The sequence below is a fragment of the Heliangelus exortis genome, chromosome 17, assembly GCF_036169615.1.
Source record: "Heliangelus exortis chromosome 17, bHelExo1.hap1, whole genome shotgun sequence".
NCBI classification, from domain to species: domain Eukaryota; kingdom Metazoa; phylum Chordata; class Aves; order Apodiformes; family Trochilidae; genus Heliangelus; species Heliangelus exortis.
In genome coordinates this window covers 14,896,536-14,913,881 of record NC_092438.1, presented here as the reverse complement: position 1 = coordinate 14,913,881, position 17,346 = coordinate 14,896,536, and the positions used below count along the sequence as shown (strand labels likewise).

At 51.1% G+C, this 17,346-nt stretch overlaps 1 protein-coding gene across 6 annotated transcripts; it reads left to right on the top strand.

Moving 5' to 3' along the window:
* The first annotated feature begins 4 nt into the window (after positions 1–4).
* LUC7L (LUC7 like) lies at positions 5–17,223 on the top strand. 6 transcript variants are annotated; one of them, XM_071760366.1, is made up of 12 exons: positions 897–957; positions 1,251–1,334; positions 2,131–2,225; positions 7,001–7,099; positions 7,781–7,891; positions 8,511–8,654; positions 9,021–9,197; positions 9,985–10,073; positions 12,605–12,634; positions 13,539–13,703; positions 14,720–14,781; positions 15,894–17,223. In XM_071760366.1, exons 2-11 carry the CDS (start codon positions 1,325–1,327, stop codon positions 14,745–14,747), a joined length of 948 nt encoding a protein of 315 aa, XP_071616467.1. In that variant the 5' UTR covers positions 897–957; positions 1,251–1,324; the 3' UTR covers positions 14,748–14,781; positions 15,894–17,223. The 6 variants fall into 6 exon arrangements, with proteins under 6 accessions (XP_071616466.1, XP_071616462.1, XP_071616468.1 ...); XM_071760365.1 differs by lacking the exons at positions 897–957; positions 1,251–1,334 and adding an exon at positions 5–128; XM_071760367.1 differs by lacking the exons at positions 1,251–1,334; positions 14,720–14,781 and adding an exon at positions 7–128 and having other exon boundaries at positions 887–957.
* Positions 17,224–17,346: the final 123 nt, after the last annotated feature.

Here is a 17,346-nt window from a genome sequence, read left to right as displayed (position 1 = left end):
CCCTCCCTCCCTCTCTCCCTTCTTCCCTCCCGCCCGCCGCTCCCCGCGGCCCGGCCCCACGTTCGCCATGTCGGCCCAGGCCCAGATGCGGGCCCTGCTGGACCAGCTCATGGGCACGGCCCGGGACGGTGAGTAGGGGCGGGCGGGGCCTGCAGGAAACGCCGCGGCCTGGCGGCCGCCTCAGCCGCGCGGGGCCTGGTCCGGTCCGACCCGGCCCGGCCGCCTCCTCCTCCTCCTCCTCCCGCTCCGGACCTGCGGCGCGATCGGCCTCCGCCCGCACCGGGGGGACGCGGCGGGCCCGAACCGCAGCCCCAGCCCGCCCCGCCGCGGCCCCGGCCCCGGCCCCGCCGCCGAGCGAGCGGAGCGGAGCGGAACGGAGCGTCCGCCCGGGCGTGGCGGCGGAGCGGGCCCGGGCCTCGGGGCGGCCCGGCGAGCTCGGCACGCCTGGGGAGCCCGGGTGGGGTGGGCCTGCCCGGGCCAGGAACCCGCCTCGGCCCTAGAAAGCGGGCAGTCCCGGGAGGAGGCCCGGAGAGGCGGCAGGGACAGCTCGGTGCCCAGCCCCGAGGCGTGTAGGTAGGTCGGTCGGTCGGTCGGTCGGTGTGCCTGCAGGAGCCGGGCGGTGTAGTTGTGGTGCGAGACCAGAAATGTGACAGCCTGTGCAAAACGTGTGGCCGCCGCGGCTCCTATCTCCCCGCTGCGACCCGCTGAGCACTTAAATCCCCCCCCTGGCACATTGTTAGCAGGGCTGGTCAGGTCCTTTGCACTTTGTTTCGTAAGTGAATAAGTGCTTTTCTTTCGTTGTGTGTTGAGTTGCTGTTGAATTGCTTCCCATATTTTTATTTCATACAAACTGAACAATTGTGGCCCCTCTATTTTATTTATAAAGGTTCAGTGTATCTTTGCCTGCCTACATCAATCTGCAAGGGAGTTGCAGAAAAGCCTCATGTTCATCGAGCCGTGAGTCACAACCAATTTTTAAAGCTGTTATAACAAAAAAAAAAAAAAAAAAAAAAGTGTTTGCTTTTTTTCTCACAAGTAACTTTAAAAGTGTAGCTTAGAAAGAAAAAAAAAAAAAAAAAAATTCAGTAGACACAACATCATTCCTGGATGCTTGTGAATCCTAAACTATATTCATACTTAAGTATTACACATGCCTGTGTCATATACACAGCTGAGCTTTAAAATTGTCACATACCATTGCCACTTTGCCTTTACTTTTATGTATCATTCCCCTGACTTCCTTACTGCAGGTGTGGGCAAGAAAGCTTTTCCTTTAAAACTTTTCAGCAGTGGGCATAAAATTCTGCAGCTGAGGTCTTGAAGAATGCAGATGGGTATAGTATATGTTGGAGCTCGCAGTGTGTATTGACTAACTTTGTTTCTTTTAAAATTTATTTTATTATTATAATTTTATTTTGCTTTTCTGATATTGTCTTGTTTTAAGTGGCTCCTGAGTGTAAAATGTCTCCGGAGGGTGGGACGTGGGTGGGAAGCAGGCTGAGTGTTCCAGACTGAGACTGAGGAGCTGGGGCTTCTGCAGGGCCTTGGGAAGCACCCTGCACAGCTGAGGTTCTGACCAAAGGGACCCACGGCTTAATTAGCAGATGAGCAATTAGCAATCACCTCTAGAAACTGCCCAGCACAGCCCTGCTTGGTGATCCGTAGCCATGTTATTGGCTTCTTGGAGAATGAGCCTGGGGTTTTGGTACTTTCTGCCCCTTCCTGACAGTAAAAAAGGGAAAAAAAAAAAAAAAAAAGAATTAAAAAGAGCAGGTTTTGGCTGTGAGCCAGCCTGTCTGCCTCCTTGTTCCTCTCCTGGCTGTGCTGTCTCTTTATGTGGATGACAAGCCTTGGATGCTACTTGGCTCCCCAGCACTGTGTTTAGCATGGTGTGCTGGATGAGTAAATGCTAAAATAGTGTTTGGTGCCAATTACAAGTGTTCCAGAATATCCTGTTACCCTTTTTTTTTTTTTTTATGATTATTTTTATTTTTTTTGAGTGATTTTGGGGAGCAGGCACACCAAGTATTTTAATCTGCATCTTGAGGCGAGGTGATCGTATCGAGGCCTTTTGTCTCTGGCCAGGGTTTTCCTAATGTCTCCTTATTTAAAACCACAAATGAATTTCAGGAGATGAAACCAGACAAAGGGTGAAGTTTACAGACGATCGTGTTTGCAAGAGCCACCTCCTGGATTGCTGTCCTCACGATATCCTGGCTGGAACAGTAAGTATATTCTCTGCAGCCAGACAGGGAACAGGGAACTTCTAGCAGAGATGAGGCTTTCTGTGACCTGTGTGTGGAACTGCTGAAGTCAGGAGCTCTCAGAATTTGCCTGAAATGTTGTTTTCTCTCACAGTCCCACCTGAACTGCAAGGTTATTTCTCCTGTGACAGTTTGGGGTAGTCAGGGCCTGAAATTTGTCCTGTGGGGGTTGTAAGACCATACAGCTACCTGCTGCATCTTCGTGTTGGCAAGTTTTTCCTTGCCAGCTGCAATAATCCTCAGTCCTTGGAGCTTTTCCTTCTCCTCTCCCCAGCTGTGGGATGTTCCCCTTTTTCCTGACTCCTGCCAGGGCACAGCTCAGCCTGGCTTTGGGTTGCTGGGAGCAGCGTGTCACTGCCTGACTGGTTTTTGGAGCAGTGGGGTCAGCTCCTTGGCTGCTGCTGAAAACAGCTGAGCAGTTTCCAAAGGTTTGGCTCACGTGCTCCTCCTGAGAGCAAAAGGCAGTGAGAAAAGCACCCAGTGAGGTGTTGGGAGTGAAGCAAACCTGCTGCTGCAGTGCCCAGTGAGAGGTGCAGTCCTGCTTTCAGGAGAAAACACCAAATGTCTCTTGTGACAAAGAGAGCTGCAGGATGGAGATGACTCTGGGTGTTTAAAATCCATCTTTACCCTTGCTGCTTGACACTAAATGCTGTGGCAGTGCACGTGTCCAGCCACTGAACCAGGGTGTGTGAAGATCCTGTTGTTGTGTCCAGAGCTGGGTTTGACAGGGGGGGGCTGGCAGGAGATGGGGGGCTGGCAGGAGATGGGGGGGCTGGCAGGAGATGGGGGGCTGGCAGGAGATGGGGGGGCTGGCAGGAGATGGGGGGGCTGGCAGGAGATGGGGGAGCTGGCAGGAGATGGGGGAGCTGGCAGGAGATGGGGGGCTGGCAGGAGATGGGGGAGCTGGCAGGAGATGGGGGGGCTGGCAGGAGATGGGGGGGCTGGCAGGAGATGGGGGAGCTGGCAGGAGATGGGGGGGCATGGCAGGAGATGGGGGGGCATGGCAGGAGATGGGGGGGCTGGCAGGAGATGGGGGGCATGGCAGGAGATGGGGGGCTGGCACTCCTGCCTGGGTCCCTGCCACAAGGGGCCTGGGGCAGCACAGGTTGAAAGGGCTTTATCAAAAGCTGCCTCAGCTCTGAGCTTCTCCTTGTCTGCAGTTCAGAGGAAGGTTGGGAGCTGAATGCCAGTGTCTCTGTCTCTGTATTTTTATTAATTTGAAGCTTGTGTGTATTTCCCAGCAAGGGCTCTGCCAGCCTCTGTGTCACTTCACTGCTGTTGCAGAATCCCAAAGCTGCTCTGCCCACCTCCCTCCTCTGTGCAGGTCACTATGGTCAGGGTCTGTTCTTTGACTTCTGACCCTGCAATGGTTTTGGGTCCCAAATGATGGTTTGGAGATGCAGGCTTCCTCCTGGCATGTTCCCAGGGAGGAGGTCAAGGGTGAGGCAAAGAGGTTGAATTAAGTGATGTGCCTGACTGCTGGAGCTAGAGCCAAAGCCTGGAGGAAGCCTGAGGTGTCCAGGTAGATTGTGAGTGTCCTGCTGAAATCTTTCTCTCTTGCTTCTGTTGTTCCTTGGCTGCAGGAAGTTGTCTCTTCCCCCTTGCTGTGGAGTTTGTGCTCAGAAATCTCACACAGGAGCAGGAAGGCAGACTCAGGAGTCACTCAGATGATCCTCTGGTAGCCTTTCAGTGGTTGTGGAGCCCTCTGCACTCCTGTCAGCAGGTTCTCAGGCACCAGAAAAACTCCTGGTGCCACAGATCTGTGTTGAAAGGACATGTGATGTCCAGAGCAGGAGCAGCATTTTAGCTGTTGACACAGCTGGCACAGAATGGCACTTGGTAGGGGGGTGCAGGCATCTCTCCTGACCTCCAGCAGGTTCCCTGGGGCTCTGTTCCAGGGAGAGCTGTGTGGGTGAGCCAGGCTCAGCTGGACAGGGCAGCATCCATCTTTGGATGAACATCACTGCAGAAATCAGGCCCTGGGATCTTTTGGGAAGCTTCCAACAGATGCTCCAAGCCTTCTGGTGCTGGTGATGTTGCATCCTCCCCCAGAGGTGTTGCTCCTGCTGCATCCTTCACCTGTGCAGATACTCCTTGGTGGGAGGCTGATCCCATGGGAAGCTGATCCCTTGGGAAGCTGTGCTCAGTGGGATGTGGGGCAGTCCCATCTCTGGCCTTCAGGTGTGGAGTGAGGAAAGGAATCCAGGCTGGAGCATCCCTGAGAGCTGCAGAAGCTGGGCTGACCTTTGCTTTGCCCTTGTTCCTGGCCATAAGAGCCTCTGCCCCCAGAAACTTGTCTGAAGTTGCCACTAGATAAGCTACAATGATTTTTTTATTTGGTCTCCATGGGAAAGGAGGAGAAATTTGGGAGAACACAAATGGGTTTAATATGTCCCTGTGCTGTTATCAGAGGGCTTGTCACCAGCTCAGCAGTGGCCTGCCCTGAGTTGCCCCTGCAGCTAATCAGAAACATGTTTCTGTCAGTGAAGTGCTGCAGCACACTCAGGGGTGGCATCAGATGATAAATCCTCTGAATTTTTAGCTTCACTAATGAGTGGGCAGATGAGTCTGAAAGCTGCCCAGGGAGAACAAAGCTTGGAAATTGCATTCAGGGAATTGTGTGTCCCCCTCCTCTGGGAGAGCTGAGTGAGCTGAGGTCTGCAGGCTGCAGAATTGCTTTGTGGGGTCTGTGTTTTGCTTTTGCCTGGGGTAGAAGCTCTGCTTGCTATGAAAGAGCCTCCCTCATGGCAACAGACTTGTGGGGAGTTAGCAGGTTAGTGGGGAGCACCTGTGCTGCCTCAGAATGTGGATTGCTCAGCAAATGTGAGCAGGATTAATTACCAGTGGCATCAAAATGCATCAAATCTTTGTGTGTATGGGGGGGTTAAACCTTCACTCAGGCTCTGCTGGTTCCCTGTCTGAAACACCTGTTTTATAAACCAGCCATGGGTGTTTACTGGAGCAAATCACCATCCCTGCTGAAAAGGGGGAGTGTTTGAGGCTCCCCTCAGAGGAGGGGGTTCTGTGAGACAAAAGAGCTAATGAGCTGGGAGTGAAAGTCTCCTGGGTCACCTCTAGGGGCACAAGGCAAGACTCAAGGTTTCTGTGCCACTGGGACCTGAACCTTCTCCTCCAGGGGAAGAGGCTGGGGGAGTTCTTCTCTTTTTATGAAGAGGAATACAGAGCATAACGTGAGCTCCTGAACCTGTGGGTTGCAGCCCCTTCTCTGGAGCTTGTGGCTCCAGTTGCAACAAGAGTTCAGCTAGGAATACTTACAGTCTGTGGCAGTCACATCTAATATCACTGTTTTCTCCCCATGTTGGAAAGGAATCTCAGTAGAATAACCACCAGAATAAAAGATTTAAGTCACATCACAGAGTTATTTTTGTGGTAAAGTCACAGTAGGCTGCCAGCATTCTTTGCAGAAGCTTGCCTGAAGATTAATGTGATTAAAGCTCTGAAAGTACCCAATGCTCCTTTTTGTAGGCATTAAATTCCTGCCATTAGAGAGCTCAGCAGGACTATTCTTGGGTACAGTGTTTTTGTAGCCTGCTGGCTGTGACCTCCTGTTTCTGGTAAATCTGAGCAAAATGAGGAAGACTAAATGGTGGCAAATGGTCTGGAATTGTTCTCTCTGTTTAAAAAAAAGCTAATAGCACAGGTAATGGCTGAAAACCAGAGCATTGCCTGGCAGAGCTTGCTTTAGTTGCTCTGCTTCATTCTGAACCTCTGTCCCAAGGCACTGCTTCACACAGTTGTCCCCAGCACCTGTGGGGACTGGGAGGGAAGAGGATGGATGGCTGGGGTGGTCCTTCATGCCATGAGGTGGTCCTTGCTGTACTGTGGCTAACACTTATTTTGCCTTTTGAAATGGCATATTCTTTTTCTGCTTTGGGAGAAATGTTCTCTGGTATCTGTCTGTGATGTCAAAATGCAGTTTCCATGTTTTGAGAGCAAAATCAACTTTGGTTCATGTGGCTGTTCACTAAGCTGGGGAAATAAAAGGCAAATTTAAAGAGCATGGACTGCAAGAGGAGTGAAGGGCAGCATGGAAGTCAGGGCTCTCTGGGAGAGCAGATGCTCTCAAGAAGTCTCTCATTAGTGTACTTACATGCAGAAGTTAGCTTTGCTGGGTGGGCTTTAGGATTCCAGGCCACAGCTGGGTGTGGGAAGGGGTGAGCTGTAGAATTACATGTTTGCTGGGGCTGAGCATGGGGTTGTGCTTTTCTGGCCATGCCTTTAACTCCCTTCAGCTCCCGTGTTCTTGTCAGGCAGCATTCTGCCTGTGCTCTGTGGTTTGGTGTCTTTGGTACATTCCTTGTGCCCCTCCTGACAGAGATCTGCTTGGAACAGGCACACAGCTGCATGTTTTGCTGTGCTGGACCTCCTTGGAGGAGGCATCTGCAGTTGGTGCTTGTTGCAGGAGCTGTAGCTGCAGTGTGCTGTGTCTTCCTCAGCTCCCTCCCAGCAGTTTCTAAGGCTGTGCTGTGACCTAGAGCAGGGGTGGGACTGATCTGAAAACCTCTGGGGTGGTTTGTTCCAGGAACACTCAGAAAAGGGGTTCTAGCAAGCATGTGGTTCTTCTGGCTAGTTTTTCATGGGCTGATGTTAGCAGGAGCCTGTCCTTCCTGAAGGGGCTGTGTTTTGGTATGATCCAGTTGGGAAGAGTTAAGGATCTGCAGATTGTTACCATACAGAAGGATTCTCACCTTGCCTTCCCTTATTCCTTTCAACAGAGAATGGACCTGGGAGAGTGCACAAAGATCCATGACCTGGCTCTGCGAGCAGATTATGAGATTGCAAGTAAAGAGAGAGACCTGTTTTTTGAGCTGGATGTGAGTATGGAGGAAATGTGTGTTCTTTTTGTGGAAAGTGCCTCTTGGAGCTGTTTGGCTGACGAGCAGAGCTCAGTGGGCACGGCAGCCCTGTTGCCTGAGGTGTTCCTACAGGAACATACAGCCCCTTCCTGAATGCCTGACTCAAAATTATAAAAGTAATTATGGCCCTTGCAAGCCCTGTGGCCCAGCCAGCTGGGAGCCTCCCCTGGCATTCCTTCCATCCCACACCTGCTCTCTGCTAGGTCATTATAACCTGGTGGCCTGTCCCAGAAGGGGATCTGACATTAAAAGCCTTCTGCCCTGTGGTTTCCCTTTGGCCAGATTTACCCTTCTGTGATGGAACAGAACAATTCTGTCTCCCTTTTCCATGTTAATGCAGTGCTTTTGCCTTTGCACATGGTGCTCGTGCCTTTGAAGCTCCAGTGTGGAGCAGCATCCACAGAGCACTCTGCTGTGTGTTGTGACACAGGCAGAGGAGCTGTGTCAGGTTCCAGGTGACAGATTTAGGGGCAGGGATCCCATTTTACTTTTTCTGTCTCAGTATGTTTTTTACTCAGGGCATCTGTACTTGAGGCTGTTTGTGCACTGTGGAGGCAGCACACTGCTGGTTGTTGGCTGTCACAGCTAGGCTGGGCACACAGAGCATTTTTATTCACAGTTCTTTGTCTGAATGTGCAGGCAATGGATCACCTGGAGTCCTTCATTGCAGAGTGTGACAGGAGAACAGAGCTGGCCAAGAAACGTCTGGCTGAGACACAGGAGGAGATCAGTGCTGAAGTGTCTGCAAAGGTACTGTCCTCATTAAATGTTTGCTCTGCCAGGCCATGCCACAGCAGTGGTGCTCTCTGACACTTGGTTCTGAGGAGTGGGGCTCAGTGGGTTGCAGCCACCCACCTTCAACCCTGCCCTGGCCATTCCTGAAAACTTAGAAGTTTTCAGAGGGCCAAGGCAGCAGAAAACATGAACTCTGAGAGGTTGCTGTAGCTGGGCAGTGAAGTGTTGGTTCTTCCTGCCACTGTTCTCTGTTAATGTGATAGTTTAGAATAGTAAATCTGTCCCATGCTTGTTGTCTTTTCACTTAATGAATGTTCATGAAGTTTTTCCTCTGTGGGAGCTTCATCAGGACAATACAAAACATTTCTGAAGTTGGTTTTGCAGACTCTGTCCTGTCCACTGCTTGCAGTAGAACTGATGATGTCCCCTCTTTCTCTTTTTGGGATGTGCCTGTGACTCCATTGCCTCTACTTTGCCCATCAATCCCTTTTTGCTGGGATTCCTTTGACTTTTGGAGATTTAGTGTCATTTTTCAATGACTGCTTTTGTTAAAGATCTTTTTTAAAGAAAAAGGAAAAGCTGTCCTGCCAGCTTTAGCAAGTTTGTCTTATTAAAAATTAACCATTCTCTTTAGGCAGAGAAAGTACACGAGCTGAATGAAGACATAGGAAAGCTGCTAGCTAAAGCTGAGCAGCTGGGAGCTGAAGGAAATGTTGATGAGTCTCAGAAGATCCTGATGGAAGTGGAGAAAGTCCGAGCAAAAAAGAAAGAGGCAGAGGTATGGGCTGGGTTCTGCTCTGCAGTGTGGCAGTGGCCTGGCTGCCATCCCCACCTCTGTTCCCATGTTCCCAGCAGCCCCTCCTGCAGTTTCAGCCACTGCAGTGTGGCAGACAAAGAAAAGCTTTTTGGAAACTTGTCTAGTGAAGAAAACTGCCTGGAATGGGGGGGGATTAATCCTCTGGGATCTTTGTCACCAGGCAGTTGGCAGGGGGGAGCTGTTGGGGTAGCACCTCCTTTATAGGGAGGGGGCTTTATGATCCTTGAAAGCTGCAGGGCAGTTCTTTGCAGGGGTCTCCCTGGAGGGCTGTGGCTGTGTAAGGGCTCCCTGACATCTGTCTGTGTGGGGTTTTTTTGCCTCCCTCAGGAGGAATACCGGAATTCCATGCCTGCCTCCAGTTTCCAGCAGCAGAAGCTGCGTGTGTGTGAGGTCTGCTCAGCATATCTGGGTCTCCATGACAACGACCGGAGGCTTGCTGACCACTTTGGAGGCAAACTGCACTTGGGTTTCATTCAGATCCGTGAGAAACTGGATCAGCTGAGGGTAATCTTGTCTCCTTTAAACCTCCTCCTTGACGGTGTTCAGCTAGCAGTAAATTGACACAGGCTTTGTGGGAGATGCAGGGTGCTTGTAGCAGCCCAGAAATTCCTGACTGCAGAATCCCTGAAGCTTCAGACAGGGAGCTGGGAAGCCTCACGTGGGTAACTAAATAAGAACCCTCAGAATGAGTCAGACCAGACCACTGCTGTCGTGTCACCCGTAGATCCTTCCGACTGTACCACTGCTCTTTCTCATTGGTTAGGCTGAAATTTGTCACTTGGGGTGTTTTTTGGCTATTGAAGACTGCTTGCAGGCCTCCTCATGAGGTGCTTGAGCTGAAGCTTCACACAGTGATGAAGATCTTCAGTAGCTGAAGCAGTTACAAGTTTCCTGGGAGGGTTTGTCATGAAATTGTGGTGCTGGCCTTTGCTCACAAACAAACTTTTAGCCTACTCAAGAAGCAGCTGTGGCTCCTGTGCCTCATTCACCAGGCACTCTGTTGGGATCAGTGCCTGATCATTGCTGTGAGGCAAGGGCACTCTCTCAGTGTGCTGTGTGTGTGTGTCTTGCCTCAGAGCTTGTCCCTTAGAGCAGAAGCACTCAAAGTGTGGCATTTCTTGCTCTGGTGTGTGTTGGTGAAGTGAGGACAGGGAGAGCCTTGACAGAGAGCACAGCTAGCACATGGCATGCACTGAGGTGGTTCTTTGTCTTATCACCTGAGCAGTCTCCCTCTGGATCTCTCTGACCTGTTGCTGTATGGCTGAAATGCAATGTGAAATTTTTTTTCTAGAAAACAGTGGCAGAGAAGCAGGAGAAGAGAAACCAGGATCGTTTGAGACGGAGAGAGGAGAGAGAACGAGAGGAGAGGATGGGCAGACGGTGAGTGAAAGCTGGCAGCTCTTGTGGAGTTTTTGAAGTAGTCTCAGTTCTTGTACCTGAGGACTGCAGGAAAGCAGCATCTGCTGCCCACAGGCTCTCACCATATCCTAGGACCATATCTAATCTGGTGCCTCTTCTTCCTGGTGCCTCTTCTTCCTGGTGCCTCTTCTTCCTGGAGGTCCTTTCTGTGTGAAAATTTCTCAACAGAGTTGCCTTCAGGAGGAGTCCTCTGGATCTCTTTGCTGTCTGCATCTCTCTGGAATGCTGGCTGTCTTCCTTCTGTGGCATTCCTGAGGTTTTGGTTTTGTGGTTTGTTTTTTTTTTTTTTTTTTTTTTTTTAAAAAAAAAGTCAACAAACCCTCAGTTCTTGGGAGTCCAGGAGCCTCCTGTGTTCACAGGTAGCCCATACAGGGCTGCAGGTGATGAGGGGGTTTGAAGGCTGCATCTGGATGTTAATTTGATGCTTTAAGTATGAAGGGTTTGAGGACTGCCTTGTTGGCAGTCTGAGTTTGAGTCCTTGCTGGCTCCATGTGTGGCACTGCTTGGGCTGTGGGCAGCTCTGGCTCTGTGGGGTGGCATCCTGCTGCTCTTCTTTGGATACCCAGGAAAAGCTTGTTTCAGGTTGGGCAGGAGAGCAGCTGTACAGAAGAGGGCAAATCATTTACCTCTCCAAAATGAGAATTTAACCCAAAGAAGGAAGATAGTTCTGACACTGGGAAAACTAGGCTTAGAGCCCAGATTTGTCCATTTCTCTGCACCTTGCCTGCTGGGAGCTGTGCAGCCCCATGCTGACAGGGGTATTTTTCCATTAGGAACAAATCAGTGATTTCTGCCAGCTTTCAGACTTACTCACAGCTTGGTACTTTAAGGGACCAAAGAAGACACATTTCCTTCCTAACTCTTCTTGTGATATCTTCAGGTGCAGCATCTCCATGGTTACTCAGAGAAAGAGAATGTCTTGGCTTGGAGAAGTCTGTGGTTACTTACAGGCACTGTGACATGCTGTGGAAGCCTGTAAACTTGCTTGCAAAACTCTGCCTCTCACAGGCATTACTAATTTGCCAACTAGACTGTGATTTCCACATAGCAATGAGAGAACTGGGTTGTCACCCCCAGGGCTAAACAGAGACAAGCCCTTTGTTTGGTGGTGCCAGTGATCTCTGGAGACTGAAATTCTGTGGAGAGGTGGCATGCTTGGAAGTGCAGACCTCAGTGTTTAGATGGAGCTGCCAAGTGGATTTCCTTTGAAATAAGTTGGACAAAACCCATGAGCAGGTTGTGGAACTCAGCACAAGGCCTCTGTGATGTGGGGACAAAGAAGAGGGGAAAAAAGCACCCTCGGGCACCCTCTGGACAGCAGTCATTTCTGTCTCCTGCTGTACACTGATCCAGGCTCTTCAGGAGAGTGCTGTTTGGGCAGATGCTCCCTGAATTTGGAAATCTAGCACTAGGGAGGGATTATCCAGAGTTTACTCTGCAGACTCCTGCTTGGATCATGGGTGTGGAAGGGCAGTCAGGCTTTTCAGGGGCTGTGGAATGGAGGTGTGCTCCAGTGATTCAGAATAAAGTGATGCAGAGGAAAAGAACATTAAGAACTTGGAGTAATTACAGCCACCAGAGAAATTCAGCTGCCTGCCAGGCATCCACAGGAGGTCCTGCTGCTCTGTCAGGTTGGGTTACATGGAAGGGGAGCTGTGTGGTTCTTCCTGCCTTGCTCTCCTGGTTTGTCAGCTTTTCCTTCATCCCATCCACTTGTGTGTTGTCTCAGCATGTGGTTGGTGTGCCTGACTCCAACCTTGCCTGAGCTCCACCTTGTTTACAGTCCTTCCACCTGAATTCCTTTCTAAGTGTTGGTTATTTTTCCTTGATTGAAAAAGGAGATATTTCCTTGGTTTTGTTTTTTTCCCCTTTGACTTCTGTGATTGAACAATCCCATCTCATTGTGAAGGAATGTCAGTGTCTTTTAATCTTGTCTTATCCAGATAGGGTTTTAAACAATGATGCTATTAAAATGGCTGCTTCTCTGTTGCTTTTTAAAGTTTTGTCTGTGTGTAGCTTTCAGCTGCATCTCCTGCTGCAGTGCCAGCACAGCTGTGTGGCTGTGTCCCTGGAACAGCCCCTGGGAGTCTGCATGCAGCAGTGCCCATGGGGCTCTCAGTCAGTAAATGAGGAGAGAATGGCTGATTCTCAATTAAAGCAAAAAATGAGAGTGTTCAGACAATGTGTGAAGTTTTGGGGTGGCTTGGCTCTGACACCAAATGTAATTAATTAGCAGAGGCTGAGTTGGTTTCTGGAGGTTCTGTGTTCCAGCAGGAAGCTCTGCCTGTGGAAAATCAGCATTTCTACGAAGTTTTTCAGTTTTTGATAAATTCTCCCTGCCCTCCTAATTGAAGCTAATGAAATTTTTTCGTGACAGTCTGGTATTTTAACTGACCTACTAGTTGGGGTGTTGCTGTGAAGGGCTGCCAGGGGGAATGTTCTGCTGAACCCTGTCTGCATGGTACCTTCTCTCACCTGACTCTTCTTTCTAGGTCTGGATCAAGAAACAGAGACCGTCGGAGGTGAGTGTGCAGTTCTCCTGCAGTTCTCACACCTTCTGTGTAGCTGCTGAGGTTTATAAAGACCTCAGTTTTTTGAAGTAGAGTTCCCTCAGTGCCCCAGCCTTTCTTCTGCTCTCTGAAGGGAAGGGGAATTCCTGCTCAGGCACCTGAGCAGTGCTCTGCAGATTCATGTCACCCATTGGGCTGGGAAGCAAATGCTGGCTGGCCCTGTCATGGCAGAGGGTGCTGTGTGCTCCTGGCTAAGGAGCACACTTAAGGACTAAATGTCCTTGATGCCTTTCTCTATAATACCTAACATACTTTCATATTTTTATTGGCTGTGTTACATAAATAATACCTCAGATGTAAAAATACAGAGATTTAAGATCAGAGAGCCCCCACGTCTCTGGAGAGCTCACCTGAGTGGTTTGCAGCCTCCTCTCAGTGGTCACCTGCCTGGAAACCTTCCTTTCTGCTGCTTGCCATATACGTTGGCATCCTCTGCTTTGTTTTTAGAGCAGACAAACAAATCTGATTCCAAAGTGCAGCACTGTCAGGAGGCAGATTCCAGGCAGGCTGCCATACCGGGTACCCTCACTTCACCTGCTGTGTACCTCTGCCTTTCCTGCTGACAGAGGCCTCTCTTGGATGAGGCACAGTTGGTCAGCTCTGCTCTAGGCCTTGCCACAGGTGGCTGTGTTAATGCTGGGAGCTTTTTCTCTCCAGCTTCCCAGCAAATCCATTTCACCCCTTGGCATTTGCTGCAGAGCGTGGCCGGGAGGGAAAGCGCTGACAGAGGGAAGCGCCGGCGCTCTGCGTTTTGGTTTAATTTTTTTTTTAAAAAAAAACTCGGGAATGGCCGAGGGGTGGGCTCAGGTATGCAGGTCCAATGTCCCGTGTCTGAGGCAGTGTGTGTGCTTTGCAGGTCACGTTCCCGGGAGAGGAGGAGGAGGCGCTCGAGGTCGGGCTCCCGGGAGCGGCGGAAGTCGCGCTCCAGGTCCCGAGACCGACACCGGCGCCACCGGAGCCGCTCCCGCAGCCACAGCAGAGGCCACCGACGGGGGTCCAGAGACAGGAGTTCAAAACACAAGTAGGTGTTCCTGACACCCGTGCTTCTGGAAAAGGGAGTCCTGGGCCTCAGAGTGGGGCTCCCCCGGCCCCGTAGAGCGAGCAGGAGCGTGGCAGGGGGCTCGGTCTCCTGTGCCAGCTCCCGGGACAGAGCAGGATTCCCCCGGGGCTGGGTGTGGATGAGAGCACTGGCTGGGCAGCGAGATACCAGCTGGAGAGGGGAGTCCAGGAGATGGAGCTGGCTCCCTGATCTGCTGGGCCAAGCCTTAAGAAGTTGCTGGTTTTCTCACATAAGCAGCAGCACAAAGGCCTGCTTGAGCTAACTGAGCCTCCCCAAGTAACCCAGAGGCAGTTTTGACATAACCATTTCTATGGTTACCTTCTGCTTCCCAGTTTCTCTTGGTGCTGGCATGGGGAAGGAAATGTATGATCTGGAACCTGGGGGAGGCCTTCTGTTTGGGTAAGAAGGCAGCTGGTTGGGAGAGAGACAGTTCTTAAGGAATCTGTGCTAGAGGGAGGGGAAGAGGCAGCCAGGAGGAGCAGTGTTACCACTCTCCTGTCACTTGTCTGCAGAAAGGCTCTAAGTCTCTTCTGAAACTCAGCAAAATGCTCACTGTGGTGGAGGGGAGGGATGAGGCAAGCAGCTGTAGGAGCATTTGAAACACTGAAAGGAATCATTTTGTGTTTCTTTACGGCCCTTCTATGTCCAGGAACAAATCCATCAGGAGGTGCTTGCTGCAGCTAGATCTGGCTTTCTTTTTAATTCTCCTAATTACCAGGGGAATGCTTTAGTGCTGTCTCACCTGATGGGGCACCACCACTCAAGTACAGTACTAGAACCAAACCTGCTGTTGTGTCTCGTGTCACTTAGCTAAGGGGTAAGGTCAGGTTTTAAAGACACCTGATGAAGGGGAGGGAAAGAATGGTCTGAAAAAATAATCTGGTGATAATTGAGGGGGGGTGTAAATACTGTTGATTCTCCAATGGCTGAGATACTAAAGTCCTTTTTTAAATCTGTCTTGAACATGAAAAATAAAGAAAAGAAGTTTGGACAATTAGGAAGTGAGGAAGACCCTGTAATAACTATTACTAAAGAGCAGGTAAGGGATTACTTTGAAAACCTTGAACACGTTGAAATTAGCCCATGGAGGCCTGTCCAGGGGGATTGGCTAGCTGGCAAGCCTTCAGAGTTACTGAGAACTGGGGAGAGAGCAGGATCAGTTATAAGAAAATAAAACAGAAACAAGAGAAGAAGCTGTTCCCTGTCAGAGTGCAGCTTCTCTCTTTGCCTCAACAGTTCATGGAGCCTGCAGTCAGGTCCTGCTGGTCTGAGGTCACTGGATGAGAAAATCTTGGAGGACCCAGGGCAGCAGGCATTGTTGTGGGGACAAGAGGAGAGTTCATCTCACCAGCCTGATGCTGTCTGCTGGTTAAATGGCACAGCTTAAGGACAGCAAAGTGGTTTGTGGGATACAGAGACCTGTAGGTGTTTAATACCTCAGCTGTGCAGTACTGCCAGACCTTAAAATGGGCAGGAATGAAAGCTGGAACTTCTGAGGTACCTGCCAGCTCCTTTTCTTATTCCTATAAAGAAGAACAAGTGTGCTGAGGCATAATGTGCTGGCTCTGTGGGGTCTGCAGAAACCCCCTTCTGAAGGGATGCGGGTCGCTGGAGCTCCTGTGGGATCAGCACTTTGGGAAGGCTGGATGGTTGTTAGGCTGGCAGGAATCACATGGGAAAACAAACAGCCTTTTCTGTTGGGCCCGAGGTGAAGCCCTCTGCTTCTTTCTGTGTGGGCTGAGCCAGCACAGCACAGCACAGCACTGCTGTCATTTGGGGAGGCTGTGAAAAAAATCTGCCCGTGTCGTGGGCTGGGAAGAGGAGTCTGTCAGCCTGACTGTAAAGCCAGGGTGCTGCCAAGGACAGGGCTTGTCAGGGTGTGAAGGAGAAAAGGCCCAGGGCTGAGCGAGTGTTCGACTCCAGAGAATGCAGCTGAGTTTCAGAGCAGCTGAGCAGAAAGGCAGCAGCTCAGAGCATGAGGAAAACCACCCCAGGAGGCACAGAGCTGAGCTACCCAGGAGGAAGAAAGCGCGGGTGCCTTAGTGTGGCCCGGGAACTGCTGAGGAGTCTTCCCTGCTAGGAAAAGCTTTTGTGTATTTGAAAAGCCTTTTAGTTGCTGAGCTTGCAGTGACAGTTTGGTGTGTGCTTCAGATCTTCTAGAGATCGATCTTCAAGAGAGAAGTCCCGGGACAGAGAGAGGAAAGAGAAGAGCTCTTCTGAGAGGCGGCACGAGAGCACAAACGGGAAATCTCGTTCCAAGAGGTCAGAAGAGAGAGAAGCTGGAGAGATCTGAACTCTGCCATCTGTGTTGCACTGTAAATAGTCTGATAAACATTCTACACAAAGCCTAAATTTCCCATTTATATTTACTGAATACAACCCATCTTTTGTAGTTTGGGATTTTTATCGTTTGGCAGATAGCTGTGAGTTTGTAGAGACACAGAGTTACGTACTGTTTTAACAGGATCTTGTTCTAGTAGGAATAAATAAATCTGGAGGGATGGTTGTCGCTGCAGGGGGGTGGCTGGCTGGCACGCCGTGGTTGTCCTGCCCCAGCCCACGTGGCCATCAGGGCAGTTCCTGAGCTGCTGTCACCTTGTAATGCTTTCAGCCCTTTCCAAAAATCACCCTGACCCTTGTGAGCACACCAGTCCTGCTGGGTCTCACTTAATGAATTTTTTTTCTTTCTGTTTATATATGTTAAAAGAAATTCAGAAGTGGGTTGGTTTTTCTTTTCCCACCTTTTAGTGCTCAGCCACCTTTGTTTTTACACCTCTGCCTCTGAGCGTTGCCTGGCTGCCCCAGCTCAGTCAGGACACACAGATTTGGCCCTTATCTGCCTGTTCTGGAAGCTCCTCATCCTTGTGATGATGACCAAATCTGCTGGAGCACGTTCCTGAGAGGGACGAGCTCAAGTCTGGGTTTAGTACCTTGCTGGATCAATCAGATCCGGGGTGTAAAACAAAAGGGTGGAAAATGTCATTTCTTCTCTAGAGGAGGCTCAGCGAGTCCTTTTCCTGAGGGTTTCCGGAGCCGGGGCAGGAGGTGGCTGAGGATGGAGGGAACCCCCGGGGCAGGAAGAGGGCAGGAGCCTGCGGTACCTTTCTTTGTGACAGGCTCCGTGGCACCCGTGTTATGTCGCGATAGTTGTGAGCGCAGCGCCGGGCCGTAGGCGGCGTTCCGTGTCGCGACCGGGCCCGGTGTGCTCGGGGGCTCCCGGGGGGGGTGGTGGGGTGGGGGTCTTCTTCCCCTCTCGGGTCCGGTATCCCGCGCTCCCTCCCTGGGTGTCAGTCCCCTTCGTGCATGCCGTCCCCTTCCTTCCCTGTCGGTTTTTACAACGAATTCCGCGGTTTCACGTTTCTTGTTTTTTGTAACCTCGGTGTGGGTGAGGGGAGCGGGGCCGGGGGGCGGCGGGATGCCTGTGCGTGACTGTGCTGTTCTCTCGCGGTCTGATCGCATTAAAGATCTGTGTTTGTGGCTCCTCCTGCTGCACCGACTGGTTCTTGCGGGGTCCCCATCGCACCGCGCCCCTCCCGCATCGACATCGCACCCCGCCCCTCCCGCACCGCCGCTTCTCCGCACCCACCCTCCCGCATCGACACCA

Coding starts and splice junctions, on each gene's coding strand:
- LUC7L (XM_071760361.1), top strand. CDS start 68: ATGTCGGCCCAGGCCCAGATGCGGGCCCTGCTGGACCAGCTCATGGGC. Junction 9,198..9,984: donor AGAAACTGGATCAGCTGAGG/GTAATCTTGTCT, acceptor TTTTTTTTCTAG/AAAACAGTGGCAGAGAAGCA. Junction 12,635..13,538: donor AGAAACAGAGACCGTCGGAG/GTGAGTGTGCAG, acceptor TGTGCTTTGCAG/GTCACGTTCCCGGGAGAGGA.